This window comes from Echiichthys vipera (genome assembly GCF_963691815.1).
Source record: "Echiichthys vipera genome assembly, chromosome: 7".
Lineage (NCBI taxonomy): Eukaryota > Metazoa > Chordata > Actinopteri > Perciformes > Trachinidae > Echiichthys > Echiichthys vipera.
This window is the reverse complement of record NC_139832.1, coordinates 13,428,736-13,444,327: the sequence shown is the minus strand read 5'-3', so window position 1 is coordinate 13,444,327 and position 15,592 is coordinate 13,428,736. Positions and strand designations below refer to the sequence as shown.

The window sequence follows — 15,592 nt, the reverse complement described above, 5'->3', positions numbered from 1 at the left end:
AACATTTGAACAAATTCAATATTTTCTTTAAGAAAAATGTTACTTCGAAAATAGTCCGGCCCTTTAGATTCATCTTGCGCCAACATGGCGTAAAGAAATAGTCCCAACTGAAGCAACTAACTATAAGAGGGAGGGTTTTTCAAGCCGTGAGAATGTGATTGGAATTGCTTATTGTTTGTCACATTCATACACATTTTTATCATGCGTGTTTCTTTTACATTTAATAAAACAATTGTGGGGTAGAAAAAAATCCGTCGCCGGAAGTAATAGTCGTCGAGGCGAAGGCATAAAGCATTATGGGTGACCTACTAACTTCCTTTTTACTGTGGCCGCCATACCGTGAGGAGTGTGGTTCCCGGCGAGCCGAAAAATAAATACCGAAAATGGTGAGAGATTACACACATATCGTTATTAATATTCTATGTGGCACATAGGGGTAGCTCGCCGTTTTGTACGTATCAAATAAAGCTGGATATGTTGTTTGTAGGGCGCTTAAAATGTGATTGAAAAGAGCAGTGAGTCGGAATGATCTCGGCTAGTGAAGCTAACACGAGGAGCCATTTTGGAAAAGCTGGTAGTTCAACTCATTTCCACGTGTGGTTAGAGATCTGCACCAAGCAGCTAACTTAGCACATGTCGCACATTTAGCCTTCTAAATCTCTAAATCTAAATCTGCAACTTGTACTACTAGTGGCATCCGAGTGTATTTATGCTCTTAGCAGCGTTATCGCCGTCTACACTGACGAATGCGATGTAATGCTAACGTTTAAGACTGGTCCGTTAAATCACGTTAGCATAGTTTAGCTAGGACAGGGCCGCAGATTTCTCTTGAGGAATTGGGCCAAATACGAAATGCTCAGTTTGTACGGGTGCCGGAAATCCTTGGAAACACTTTGAATTTAAGTGTGGTGTTTGAAAATTGCCCGGATTTTACATTAAGTGCTTGAAATGTATATTTTATGGGATGGAATATATGGTACAACATAAAAGATCTCCGTGTTTTAGAGACTGCTAACAGCATTTTTTCACATTTTTGAATGAAACATGATACTTAACAGAATATCGAAATTATTGATTATATATGTCGATCTATGCATTAGTCGGGTTAGTTAATATATCATTTGTTACCCCTCTGTAGAAAGTTGTCTTAAAAAGTCACGTTTGTTGTTTATAGGACAACATCTAGTTTAATGTGATGAGCAAGTGAAGTAACTATACTGATTGAGTACTGAGTATAGTACTGTATATAAATATGCTGTTTATCTCAGCTTTATGCAATGGAAAGCATGAAAATGCACATTTAAATGTTTCTAAAGTGCTTGGATTTTACATTGGAAGAAGTGTAGATTAAATGCAGTCGCTGCTGATATTGTCAACAAAGAGCTCTTGATTTTTCATACCAGCTGCACAGAGTTGCATCAGACTGCTTTCAAAGTTAGCAGTATGACAACCAGCACATACTATCAGATGCCATCGCTTGGTTTAACTTAGGCCATGCTATTTTATACTACTAAGATTGTCAAAAGAGCCACTCTAATCTGAATTGGCTCCTCAAATTCAACATTGTATTTCTCACCTGAAGTTCACTGATGTTGTTTTTTGCTTCCTAGGCCTGTGCCCGACCCCTGATCTCGGTTTACTCCGAGAAAGGAGAATCCGCAGGCAAAAATGTTGTCATGCCTGCTGTGTTCAAGGCTCCAATTCGCCCCGATGTTGTGAATTTTGTGCACACCAACATGCGCAAGAACGGTCGCCAGCCATATGCAGTCAGTGAACTGGCAGGTGAGTGTTGAGTGTTGTCTTAAATTGGCACGTTGACCGAGATTTGTCATCACAGTTTAAGCGTTTGAACATGGGAGCTGAGTTTATGAATTCAGATATCTGATTGTTTTTATGTTTTTTTCAGGCCACCAGACCAGTGCAGAGTCCTGGGGTACCGGAAGAGCTGTAGCTCGTATCCCCCGCGTTAGAGGTGGTGGTACTCACCGCTCTGGCCAGGGTGCTTTTGGAAATGTATCCTTGTGACCAAAATAATAGCTTACATTTTTTTTTATACCTTCTTTGTAATGTGAAATCTAGAACTGTCTCAAAAAACTTGCAGTGATGGTGTAATTTGCGACTTACTCTGTGACCAGTGACAGAATGCCTGCTGTCATATGCTGGCACAGATGGCTGACGAATATTGAGTCTGAGCAGGTTTTTACCTACTTATATTACTTCAGTTGTAGTCAAACCTCCTTGACTTTGGTCTAGATGTGTCGTGGAGGCCGCATGTTTGCCCCCACCAAAACCTGGCGTCGCTGGCACCGCAGAATCAACACAACCCAGAAGCGTTATGCCATCTGCTCTGCTGTGGCTGCCTCTGCCATTCCTGCACTTGTGATGTCCAAGGGTATGCTCTCAATATATGTTAAACGTAAAAGTATTACATGTAACAATATATATTTGTCTGAAATGGACTCATTAACATTTTAGAGTGCAGTTTCACATTTGTCTTGCCATGATGGTGTAATTTGCGTCTGAGCCTGTGAACAGTGACAGTTGCCTGCTGTCTCTAAGCTGTCACAAGGTATTGATGAGTGTTTAATTCTGAGCAAGCTCTTGTAAGGATGTAGTGAGTCAGAAGAAGTTTGTGTGGATATCTTTTTGACATGATCTCGTCTTGTTAGGACACCGCATTGAGGAAATCCCTGAGGTCCCACTAGTGGTAGAAGACAAAGTTGAGGGCTACAAGAAGACCAAGGAGGCTGTGCTCCTGCTGAAGAAGCTTAAAGCCTGGAATGACATTAAGAAGGTGATCTATCTTTTCACCTTTTTTTGGGCTGGATTCCGCAGCACTCACTCACTGATTATTTTTTTATAAATTTTTTTTAAGCTTGACGAATGGTAAATATTGTTTGTATACCTAGTTTAGTTCTCTTTTAATTTATAGTTTCTCAATTTAAGAGGATTCCTTCATGTTTTACTGGGCTAATTTTTAAAGATGGAAAGCAAAAAACTATCATGGCTGGAAATCATTATGGCGCCTAGCATCCTTTATCTGATTGTGTGAAGTGTAGCAGGAAGACCTCAGACCGAACTTGTAGGACAAATTGTAAACTGATTCTGCCTGTGGTATATGCTTAGGTTAAGTATATTGTTTTAATGGCTATTTAAATCATAAACTTTCTACACCCAGGTTTACGCCTCTCAGCGCATGCGTGCCGGTAAAGGTAAGATGAGGAATCGCAGACGTATCCAGCGTAAAGGACCTTGCATCATCTATAACCAAGACGCCGGTGTCACCAAAGCCTTCAGAAATATCCCAGGTGTGATTTATTTATTTATTTTTTTTTTTTTTCTCTCCTCTCTACACGTATAATTCTTGTTCAACCATGTTGGGTAAATTGATATATTAGAATGTTGTCTGTGTTTTTTATATTACATTTCTAACTAAGGTTCATATGCAGTGGTTATTACAAACTTAAGTGATTTTAAATGCAATAACACTGTGCTTATAGTGTTAATCCTTGATTTAAGTGTTGTGTTGTATTGTGAAGGCATCACTCTGCAGAACGTGAACAAACTGAACCTCCTGAGGCTTGCCCCTGGTGGTCACGTCGGTCGCTTCTGCATCTGGACTGAGAGTGCTTTCCGCAAGCTGGATGAGCTGTACGGCACCTGGCGTAAACCTTCTTCCCTGAAGGCTGGCTACAAGTGAGTATTTAAGGAGCAATCACATTGTCGCACAAGTAAAAGTGTTGATCACATCAGTGATGAGCTTCCACTTCAGGTCCGTGTTTTTGAAACTATGTGATATTTAATGAAGTTCTGAGTTTAAGCATCAAAATACTTTTTTTTTTACTAGTCATGATTTCCAACATGAGAAACTAAAATAAACATCTTGTTTATTGCAGCCTGCCCATGCACAAGATGACCAACACAGACCTGAGCAGGATTCTGAAGAGTGAAGAGATCCAGAAGGCACTTCGTGCACCTACGTAAGCACTGTTCACTCCAAGTTGAAATGTATTTTAGCTTGTCAACTGTGATGATGTTCCAACTTCAGGTCCGTGTTTCTGAACCCTGATTATATGGAAGTCCTGAGCGACACCTAGTTTATTACAAACTTGTAATTTAGCAGGAGCTCACATAGTTAAGACTGTGTTATATTGTCATTACAGCAAGACGATCAACCGCAGAGTGCTGAAGAAGAATCCTCTGAAGAACTTGAGGATAATGCTCAAACTGAACCCATACGCCAAGACAGCAAGACGTCATGCCATCCTGAAGCACGACCCTACGGTAAGAACCTAAAAAATTCCTTCAATAGGGAAAAAACTAAACTTTTAATGATTTTGACTTTGGAATCTTTGTTTGCCTCGATAGATCAAGGCCAAGATGCTGAAACCCAAGAAGAAGCCTGGAAAGAAGGGAGCACCTAAAAAGCCTGTAAAGGCTTAGATCTCTATACGTGCAGACAAGAGTTCAGTGATTTAATAAATCATTCGTTTCAAATGCATGGGTCAGCCCCGTCATTCAATTTTTATCTTTTTTTAAATCGCAAGACTTGTTTATTGAACATGAGCTAGCAAAGACTTGCATCTGTTGCCGTGAAGGATTCAAGGCAAAGAAGGAACATCAAGCACACGGGTTGAGTCATATTTATCAAATAATTTGATCATTAGAAAAAGATGCCTTTCAGGCAGTACTGCAATGTATTCAAAAGACTTGTTCAATACATAGTTAAATTTACCTGGCATCTAGGTTTGTACATTAAATATACAACTATTGATTGCCAATGTTTAATATCTTTTAGTCTCTACTATAAACTGATGCATTCGATTGACCTAAACTGCAAACCCAGTCAGAGGACCTTGGGGTATAGTGTGTTGCAGGATGACTGAGTCAATGGTACTGCACAGTAAGTGAAAAATCAACTTGCCCTGTCTTAGAATAATTGCTAAAAGGTCCACCTGAAGAAAATGAAAGGTGCGCAACATGAACGGGCATGTATGCTCATACGGGTAAGATGAGGAGTGGCAGACTGATCCATTGAGGATCATTTGCATCTACAATAAAGATGAAGCCTCAAGAATGATCCAGGTGGGTTCTGTTTTTCAAATGTAGAATTAATTGCCATGTTGCTAGAATGTAATTGGTTTTATTGAGTGGAAAGTGATAATCTTAACAGGCGATAACACTATGCTATTAAGTTACAGAATTTTGTGGCATAGGTGATATCAGTGTTTAATAAACCTAGAATGACGATTTAATAAGCAATGTGAGGTTCAATTCATTTTTAATTATTGAACTCTATCATGAAGGAATCACTCTGGAGAACTCGGAACAAACATCATCCTGAGACAGACGCTTCTGGACTGAGCTGTACTGCACCTGGCGTAAACTTTCATGTGAGTATTCAAGGAGCAATCACATTGTCGCACAAGTAAAGTGTTGATCACATCAGTGATGAGCTTCCACTTCAGGTCCGTGTTTTTGAAAATATGTGATATTTAACGAAGTTCTGAGTTTAAGAATCAAAATACTTTTTTACTATTTTCATGATTTCCAACATGAGAAACTAAATCAAACGTTTTCTTTATTGCAGCCTGCCCATGCACAAGATGACCAACACAGACCCGAGCAGGATTCTGAAGAGTGAGATCCAGAAAGCACTTCATGCACCTACGTAAGCACTGTTCACTCTAAGTTGAAATGTATTTTAGCTTGTCAACTGTGATGATGTTCCCACTTCAGGTCCGTGTTTCTGAACCCTGATTATATGGAAGTCCTGAGCGACACATAGTTTATTACAAACTTGTAATTTAGCAGGAGTTCACATAGTTAAGACTGCGTTATTGTCATTATAGCAAGACGATCAACCGCAGAGTGCTGAAGAAGAATCCTCTGAAGAACTTGAGGATAATGCTCAAACTGAACCCATACGCCAAGACAGCAAGACGTCATGCCATCCTCCAAGGGGTAAGAACCTAAACAATTCAAGCTAAAAGCAAAAATTATACTCAACTTATTAATTGATTTTCAATTGACTTTTTGTTTGTTCTCTCCATAGGTCAACATAAAAATCCTAACACTTAAAAAAAAAAAGCCTGGAATAAAGAGATTAACCACCAAACCCTGAACTGCAGTGTTCTTCGATAAAGAAATTGGATTAAATGTAGGAGTCAGACACGTCGTTCAATTATTATTTTTTAATTCACAAGACTATTAATTTCACATAAGCTAGCAAAGACTTTAATCTGTTAGCGCTGTGAGGACACAAGGCAAAGAGGAATATCAAGCACACAGGAAGAGCAGCGTTTGTCCTGATTATAAAAATATGGCTTTCAGGCAGGCCTGCAATGTAGCCCAAATACTTGTTCATATACAACAATTGATTGCACAACTTTTAAACCCATTTAGTACTCTGTATAAACATAGATTTCACCCATAATCCAAATCCAGTTATCGGAGGACCCTGGGATAAGGAGTTTGTCGTAGTCACACAGGCCTCACATTGCTGTACCATGGGTGGGTGTCACAGGCTGATTGAGTCCAATGATACTGCACAACCAGCCAGCAAAGTCGACCTGCTCTGCCTCAGACTGTTTGATAAAGGAATGCACCTGAAGAAAACGAAATGTGTGTAAGATTGCTAAAGCTGTGAATAAACATTTAGGGAAAACTGCTGAATAAGATCCCTCACCATCAACTGTTTCAGGTCTGCTCTCTCTGCAGGATTCTTAATCAAACTGGAATGGAGACATAAATGAGTTTAGAGTATAGTGCTTTTAACACCACTAGATGGCAGATGTGCATATTCAATGTGTTGGTTTTTTGGTGCCAATAAATAGTCCTCTTACCCTTTGTTGACAAAGTCTTGAAATTCAGAGCTAAATATCCCAGGAAGCTTTGGTGGAGGCTGAAAATACAAAAGTACAGTCAGCACTGAATGGTACATATGTAATGCTTAAACTGCTCACAAATGCATTAGAACAATGTACAGCAGTATGCAGGTATGTTCATGTCATGAAAGGGTTGTAAGGGTTACTTGCCTCATTGACTATGTAATCAAGCAGCTCAAATATAGCCATCGGTGGTCTGCTGTCTGGTCCGTATGCTGGGGGTTAAATAAAAAAAGATATATTCCTCAGTCATAAGTCATTGTATCCTCTGCACAAATGATTAATGTGTCACCAATAGTTGTCTCTGCACCACAATGCTGTCATTGATTTCTTGTAAACCTTTTCAACAGTCCTTTTTGAATTTTCAGTCAAAGACCCACAGAATCGCAGGTTTTACCAATGTCATGTAAGACTTACAGCTGCCTGGTCGCCCAGGGGGCTGTGGCTTTGGGGAGGACTCGCTGCAGGCTGCCTCCCCTTCCACTGGGAAGCCAAAAATCTGCTCCAGTTCCTTAGCATCAGGTGGTGGGATAGGGAAGCGTCCAATGGCCATTTCAACCAGGGACAAACCCATACTCCAGATGTCCGACTGAACGGAGTAATGGGTGCCCTGTAAGCGCTCCGGCTGCACAACAAATGCAATTATATCATTACTCTGGTTGCCTTACACGTTTAAAGCTGACACTTGTTCAGTTGTAACAGGAATTGTAAAAGCTAATGTGTGAATGAGTGGGGCAAAGAAGCAGTGTGACCATTTTGAACTCACAGACATGTAAGAGCGAGTTCCAACAAAGGAATTGGCCATGGAGTCTATAAGCTGTCCGCTCACTCCAAAGTCACACAGCTTGATCTCACCGCGGGAATTCACCAGGATGTTAGATGGCTTGACATCTGAAAGAAGAGCATGCAGTTTATCTAAGAGAACATAATGGGCGTGTGTTCAAGAGGGAACAGAAAGCACTACAGAGCAAATTGCTGCAAAGGCTCAGTGCATGGTGTGCACAGTGTGCTCGTCGGTTATAACATTTACTTTCACCGTTCATTTGTTCAACAGAGTGCAACAAAGATCTAGGATATATATCTGAAATAGGTAATTACTGTCAGGTGAAATCAATACTCTGCCTCAAGTTATTTAAAGATATTTTAATGGAGGAAAAACCACATGCTATTTATCTTCTAGTGAATGAAATAGAGATTGACCTCTGTGCATGATCTTGTGTTTCTCCCTCAGGTAGGAGAGCCCTTTAATGACCTGGAAAGACACATATTGCATATCAGTGTGTAAGGATTTAGAATATTTAGCAGTGCAAAAGATTTATAGGAACACATGCTTCAGTGATGAACCCAGTTTTATATCCATAACAAAACAAATATAGCTGCAGTGTGATGACCAGAGCACCAAACTGGTGGGAGAGGTGTTGGAGCTACCCACAGCGATGCTGACTTTGCCAAGGATCTGCTCTGGGATCTTGCCTGCCTTCTTCAACGACTGGTCCAGGGAGCCACCATCCTACAGCCACCAGGGAAGGAAAACATGGAGAGCATCTACTAAATTATATAATTTATGAACTGCATTTAAACAGAATGAGTTTCTTTCAATTTCAATAAGGTTGTACATGGAGGGAAACACATACCAGAGACTTTCTGCACGCTCTTTAAAACAGCGTTTAAAGTGAATGCTGTAAAAATACACTGGCAGCCAGAACTTATTAAGATAAGTACCATATGCTCCATGCAGATGCTGATTTCACCGTCGCTGTAGAAAGCTCCGTAGAAGCCCACAATGTAGGGGGAGTTACACTCATGAAGCACCTGCAGCTCCCTTATGATCTGGTTCCTAATGGCTGGTTTGATCTCCAGGTGGATCAGCTGGAACGCAGCAGATATCAGGTTTTATTTATGTTCTCACATTACACAGAACACAAATACAGTATAGACCGTTTATACCATGCACATTATGATCAAAAAGGGATCATAAGGAAATAATGTTTTATGTTTCGGTTGGTTCAATCTTTTCAGCCAAGTGCAGTAGAACTGCAAAGATTAAGCGATTTGTTGTCAACTATTAAATTAATCACTAACTTCTTTGATAGTTTGTTTTTTAAGAAATAAAAAGTAATCTTTGGGAAACAGTGATTGACATTTTTCACCATTTTCTGACATTTTATAGACCAAACAACTAATCGATCAATCAAGAACATAATCAACAGTTTAATCCAAACTAAATATAATCACTAAATGCACCCCTTAAGTGCAGTTATTATACATTGGCTCTTGGACATTTCAGGTTCTTCACAAAATGATTGAAAACGATCGAGAGAGGAATTTGACAGCACTCTATTTAAAGGATGCGATGAAACCTGTAAAAATCAATGGTTGTCTAACATACTGAAGAAGAAAACTGTGTTTATTATATAGCACGTATGTAATTCGAGTGTATCATCGCTACTAGATACATTTTAGGCCGAGTGGCTTTCTGAAAGCTTTTTCTTTTACAGTCTTCTTCACTACAGCCCTTTCTACAACCAGCCATCAGCTTACCTTCCTTGCCATAATCAGACCAGAGGGTCGGTGGGAGACCTTGAAGACAACTCCTCCGTTGCCAGCACCCAGCTCACAGATCTTCTCAAAGTCATCGTCCTTCAGCTCTCCCACCTTCTGCTTCTGTGTCAGAAAGGCCTCCAGGCGTTTCCGCTGCTGTTCATCCAACTCAAGTTCCTCTAATTTCTTCTGCAGTGCCTCCAAGTTTGTTCTTAGAAAGAAAAGAAAGAAAGACAGAGCAAGAGATGGGTAATTCATACATTATTAATGCATTCCTCACTAAATAAAAAGGGTCTCAAGTCCATTCCGATCCATGATTTGTCCAATCTACTGTATTGATTATATAATTGAAACCTTGGAGAAAAGACAGAGCTGCACGTGCCACTGGGAACCACGGCAACCAACCAAAGAGTGTGAGGAAGCTCGGGGTTCCTCTGAGCGCTGGCGCTGCCCTCCTGGTGCTGTTGTCATGGCGATGCGTTTCCTTGAGAAATCAATTGTGGAGCAAATTCTTCTGACATGCTGCTCTTTGACCTCACCTGCCTCTCCAACGCCACAGTAGGCTACTGCAACACAAAGCAAGCTTCATCTTTTATCATTAACTTCCTAAGAGGGTAATGTAAAGACGTCTGTAAATGAGACGTCAGGTTATTTTTAACAGATTTGATGTAAACGGATTCTTTGTTATTAAAAAAACCCAAAGAACTAAGATGCCTGTTCATGGCGATTAATAGAAAATATTTCTTAATAAAACAAAAAGTATGCAAGGTTTGATGGTAAGGACATTTCATATGCCTGTGAGTGTACACGCTACTGTAAGGCATTCCATCTTTAGCCTTCATATTTCCATGCTTGTTTGGTGATAAGATGTTTTTCTTCAAGTTCACTGGTAATAATGCTTTTTCAAAATCCATGTACTTAATCACGATTCAGTGGAGAGCAGCTAGCTCTTCTCTCCGCTGCTCCATCACACTGCAGAGAGAGGGTTAAGTGGTTTTATTTTTGACAGAAGGCCTGCATATCCATGGAGACGAGGCGCTGAGTTTGAGTTGGTTGTGTGGGTAGCGTGGGCGTTGTGTCGACAAGAGCCGGAGGTGGAGGAGGCTGGAGATAGTGAGAAGAGGAGCAGCCTGAAACACACTCCACACAACACAATACGTATGTGGGAGGGACACTGCAACCCCCCCGCAGGAGGAAGCACGATGCTGGCCTTTGTGCCCCATCCACACAATGTCCAAGGACAGCTAAACTTGAATGCAAAAGATGTAATATTTCTACAGCTTGACACAAAGCGCCAGAAAGAAGGTGGCATTGCTGTCTTGCCTTGTGATTTGAGTTGCATAAGTATCTGCCTACCTTACAGTAGTACCTTTTAAGACTGCTGTAAATCTGCTGTTCTCACACCAAAAACATAACATGGATCACAGTGGACTGAAAAGGAAATAGATCATCATAACATCCTTGCTTTTTTAATACAGATGACTTAATGCACATAAATAGTATAGTTCTATCACAAAGGCATGCTTGTATTTCCAAAAGATTTTATTCTGCAACACACAACAGTGTTTAAAGTGAAACAAAGGTAAGTATTTTGCATCCAATTGTGTATATCTCAGAATAGCAAACAAGTAACAACTTCTTTGTGATAAAACAGGATTCAGTAAGTGCTATAACCAATGAATTATAAGCACCACAAATTGTGGTCCGCTGTGCTGTATGGGTTAATCATTAATTTCCTTTTGCATGTACACTGTGTCGATATAAAAAGCAAGATTAAAAAGTTAAGCTGATACAAAAGAATGAACAGCAACACGTTTCCTAAACAAAACAGGCATATTCTCTACATATGGATGTTTGTTGCAGTAGGCTCTTATCCAAGATTTTAGCCAATAGCAAATTGCGGTCAATCCAGAACAGGTTGTTTTTATTTGTTCTCCGATCTCCTCTGATGATATTACATGCTTGGCTGCCATTATGCGGGCCACTTAGTACATTTCTTCCATGGCTGCCAGCCATTTCACGCTGAGAAAGCATTTTGCAGGCTGTAATGGCAATTCCTTTTCACCACAGTAGAATGGTATGGTTTCAATGAAGGGCTTATCAATTGCATTAAGCTCATCTGCGGCCAATATGCAACACCTGCTGCTGCTATTATGCACATCCGTTCCTCCTGCGTGCTGGTCCAAATGACCAAAAAATATTGTGCTAATTTATGTGTCTGTTCTGAAACATTAGCCTTTTCTCCCCTCTCTAATCAAAACAACTGGTAGGTTAATAATTATGAGACTAGATGTCATCTGGAACTATTATAATATGTATCTAACATCCTTAACATCCAGTTGTTAAAATCACTGTACGTTGAATTCCATCCAAAATGTCTGCTGTGGAAAAGTAAAAAGACCTATTGCTTGGACAACTGCGTGTTGACCCACCACCTGCTATCACAGGCCTAAAATGGGATTTTGCTTTTCCACCGAGCCTCAGACATCTGAAACTGCAGACGCAGATAAAACTGTCTTTCTATGGAAAAGAGGTCCGAGTAACACCAGGCTGTATGGCTTTCTGTCAGCAGTGTCACAGTGCACAATACAGCAGTATTACTGGACACACATACACACACATTGTGAGTTTCCTCAACAGCAGAGACTTTTATATATCTGATTCAGAGTTCCTGTTGTTTATCCCGACATGCTGGTCCTCGCCCCTTACAGCTCAGCTCCAGCTAAACATTATGCCACTTCTTAAATGTGAGAATTTGATGCTTTTCTTTGTCGTAAAAAGTAATAAACTGAATATCTTGCAATTTATGAATATCAGCTTGCATTATGAAAAGACATTGTTTGCTGTTTCCTGTCATCACCTAAGCCAAACGATAAATGAACCAATACAGAAAATACTTGGGAGATTAATTTACAATAATTGTTGGTTGCAATTCTTTGAATTTTGACCAAAATGGTGAGCTGTGGAACATTTAAGAAGAAGAAGAAGAAGAAGAAGTATTAGTAGTAGTGTATATATATTCCACATCTACAACACGTTACAAAACTAGCCATCACGAGGGATGACATGTTATGTAATTCTCATCTCAACTGCTGCAGCTTGTTGCTGGGCTGACTGGGCTTTTCTCTGTGAACGGAGAATTAGAGCATGGTGTCACAACAATTTAATATCTCCATTACTGTGTTTTGTCAAACGGTGGTGCGAACAGGCCTACAGAAAACTTCTTCAACACACATAAATATTATTCTACATGCTGGCTGCCTACAAAGGTCAATCTCTGAGCAATCCCTGTGCACACAAAGTAGGCTGTTTAGAGTGATGGAGCAACCTGTTCGTCCATGACACAATGAAGAGCTGGCCGGAGGACCTGAGAGCTGCACATTATAGACCTTTTTCACGGCAGACAAACAGGTGATACACATTCCTCTAATGATGGCTCGCTTCCATCAAGTGATCCTGTAAGCAAAGCCAGTGAGCCAGCACGCACAATATCTGGAACTAGCTCACCAAAATGGAATGCAGTCGTATCATGTTATTAATTACAGCTGTGCTTTTTCCTGCTGCGACATGCCAAAATATCTTCTGTGAAAGAGGTCTATCGACAATGGTGTTTAGATTTTCTCTGCTGCCGTCACTTGATGGATCCATGAGAGAAAGAAGTAGCTAGTTAATGGGACTTTTCGGAAAGTTTTAGATGTTGCAAAATTGAACCGAAACCATTGAACCATGAAACCATGAAGTTGATCAACAAAAAAAAAGGTAATCAACCACAAATTTGATGATCGATGAACTTGTTGGCATTTATCAACAGATCATTCAAGTCGATTATTACAAGTCAAGTCAATTAGACAGTCTGACTGGAAATGTTTGAAAATGTCAACTTGACTTAGGGGTTGTTTTTTTAAGAAACTATTTTCTATAATCGAAAATATTAACTGACCATTAGTTGCATTTCCACTGCTAGTCAGACAAAATATACAGTATTTTACCTTAGGCTCTGGGAACTTACATTATCAATGATTCGATTTGGGAATTATATCAATAATATCAATATCATGATATGAGACTAGATATTGTCTTAGATTTTGGATATATAAGTGTTTTCTGTTTTCAGGTTGCATTACAGTAAAGTGATGTAATTTTCTGAACGCTGATCTATTACCTGCCTTTACCCACATAGTCATGGTATCCACATTTCTGATGATTTTTTTAAACAAATCTAATTGTGTAACTACTTTGTGAATCGCCAAGAGGCAACCCAACAATATCGTCGCAATATCAATATCGAGGTATTTCTTCAACAATATCGTGATATTAAATTTTCTGCATATCGCCCAGCCCTCATTGCAAATATGAACGGATAATAATGAAGATGACAGTCACACACACACACACACACACACACATTCGCACACACACGCACGCACACACACACACGCACACACACGCACACACACACACGCTCAAACCTGATGTGTCTCATATTTACTCAGTTATTCAGTTATCAATAGGCTGTGTTATTGCAGCTGTCACATCCTTTTATAACGAACACGAATCTGACATGAACAACAACTTACAGAGGCCTTATTAATATTTCTCACTCACCAGTCCAGTGCACATTATAGTAGAGGAATATTGACACTCACTCTGTGGCTCCAGTGCCGTTGATAGTGTTTCCATCGGGGATCGGGTTGAGTTGGATGGGCTCTGGCTTCCTTCTCTTCTGCATGTCACACACAAGAAACAAGCCGGTGTAGAAACACACGAGCTGCAGGAATAAGGAAGGAAAATAAAGATTCCTGGTGTCAAAACGGCAAAGTGAGGCTGTCAGAGGCTGTCACAGTCATAAGACACACAGCTGTGCAGTCATGAGCTGGAGGAGCCGATGTTCTTCTTAATGGGTGGATGTGAATGATCCGGGAGATGAAACGTCACAAAAATATTTACATTTGTCTTCCGGACAGCATGGCTGTGCACGGGACAGCGCCCCCTCTGCTGGTGAACAGGGGAATTACATCAGTGGTGGAAGAAATAGTCTGATCCCTTCAACACCATCGCTCAAATTCAAAGCACCATCACTAACGCCGGGTGATTTTTACACCCGGGTGAGATAATACACCCAATAAACGTACTTGTCATCAGAATATATCAAAACATGACAATATCTGACAAATTTGAGTAGTGTTCTTTTAATTTAAAACTGTGTCATGTCTTAAAAAAAGAAAGAAAGAAAAGCGTCATGAGTGGACCATATAAAAATGCTCCAAAATTACTGGAAAATTAGGAATTTCGGAGCAAAAAAAATCTTTAAAAAAAAATGAATGTGGTTACTTTTTTGTCCACCCATTCCTGGTGAAAGCTCAGTGTCCTTGGCACACAAATAACACTTTCCCTGGGTAGAATCCACCGAAAACCTACTTTACCTACTTTTAAGTGTGTTTTGGATTAGGAAGACACCCATGCCATCAAAGATGTCAAAGACAATGCTGAGGCTACCCAGAGACCCATGACACTCACATAAATGCGTTTGCTCTAGCTGGTGTTCTAGGGTTAAGTAAAAGTAATAATAAATGTAGCCTACTCACTTTGCAGAATAACCCATAGTACATTATTGAATTATAAGTATTTATGCATTAATACGAAAATTGCTTAAATGTTGAATGGCTAATTTTATAATATATAGTATAGCTACAGGGATGTAGGTTTAATATAATTGGTACAATAGGTATCAATAATAGGCCTACTTCATCAGATCATCATTATTAATCTGAATCTGCAAAGTTACTGGAAATAAAATGTATCAAATACATGTGGTGAAGAATAAAACAATGCAATATTTCCCTCTAAATATGAATGAGTATGATCGGCTACATGCACTATAAAAGCTGTGTTTACAGCATGATTCCAGTACTACAATTGCAGTGCATTTACACAAGAAGTTATGCAAGTGTGGCTGTTTTAACACAGAAAATAGCAATCGCGGAAACTTATGTTTTGCCTAGAATAAAACATTTTTGTTCAGGACCTCTTGTTTTACCATTATATATAAGTTAATTATCCAAAATCCAGAATAACAATAATGCACTTGGACCTGCCAATAATCCTTGTGCTAAAAATGTATGCTATTATTTAAACTATCCTGTTTCAGGCGATTCCCAGTCTTG

The 15,592-nt window shown here is 39.8% G+C and overlaps 2 protein-coding genes across 2 annotated transcripts; one reads left to right on the top strand and one right to left on the bottom strand.

The window, feature by feature from the left end:
* Nucleotides 1-304: 304 nt before the first annotated feature.
* On the top strand, nucleotides 305-4,497 carry rpl4 (ribosomal protein L4). The gene is made up of 10 exons (XM_083916419.1): nucleotides 305-386; nucleotides 1,611-1,782; nucleotides 1,907-2,013; nucleotides 2,254-2,392; nucleotides 2,670-2,794; nucleotides 3,179-3,308; nucleotides 3,540-3,696; nucleotides 3,897-3,980; nucleotides 4,164-4,284; nucleotides 4,369-4,497. Exons 1-10 carry the CDS (start codon nucleotides 384-386, stop codon nucleotides 4,441-4,443), a joined length of 1,113 nt encoding a protein of 370 aa, XP_083772545.1. The 5' UTR covers nucleotides 305-383; the 3' UTR covers nucleotides 4,444-4,497.
* Nucleotides 4,498-6,084: 1,587 nt separating this feature from the next.
* On the bottom strand, nucleotides 6,085-14,317 carry map2k1 (mitogen-activated protein kinase kinase 1). The gene is made up of 11 exons (XM_083917162.1): nucleotides 14,075-14,317; nucleotides 9,429-9,639; nucleotides 8,610-8,756; nucleotides 8,320-8,397; nucleotides 8,088-8,139; nucleotides 7,654-7,778; nucleotides 7,305-7,512; nucleotides 7,038-7,102; nucleotides 6,846-6,904; nucleotides 6,689-6,734; nucleotides 6,085-6,608 (listed from the first exon to the last, which is right to left on the bottom strand). The coding sequence occupies exons 1-11, from the start codon at nucleotides 14,155-14,157 to the stop codon at nucleotides 6,495-6,497; spliced, it is 1,188 nt and encodes a 395-aa protein (XP_083773288.1). The 5' UTR covers nucleotides 14,158-14,317; the 3' UTR covers nucleotides 6,085-6,494.
* Between the last annotated feature and the right edge of the window lie 1,275 nt (nucleotides 14,318-15,592).

Coding starts and splice junctions, on each gene's coding strand:
- map2k1 (XM_083917162.1), bottom strand. CDS start 14,157: ATGCAGAAGAGAAGGAAGCCAGAGCCCATCCAACTCAACCCGATCCCC. Junction 8,398..8,609: donor GCATCTGCATGGAGCATATG/GTACTTATCTTA, acceptor TGGTGGCTGTAG/GATGGTGGCTCCCTGGACCA. Junction 6,905..7,037: donor TTGATTACATAGTCAATGAG/GCAAGTAACCCT, acceptor TTGTATTTTCAG/CCTCCACCAAAGCTTCCTGG.
- rpl4 (XM_083916419.1), top strand. Junction 2,014..2,253: donor GCCAGGGTGCTTTTGGAAAT/GTATCCTTGTGA, acceptor ACTTTGGTCTAG/ATGTGTCGTGGAGGCCGCAT. Junction 4,285..4,368: donor TCCTGAAGCACGACCCTACG/GTAAGAACCTAA, acceptor TTGCCTCGATAG/ATCAAGGCCAAGATGCTGAA.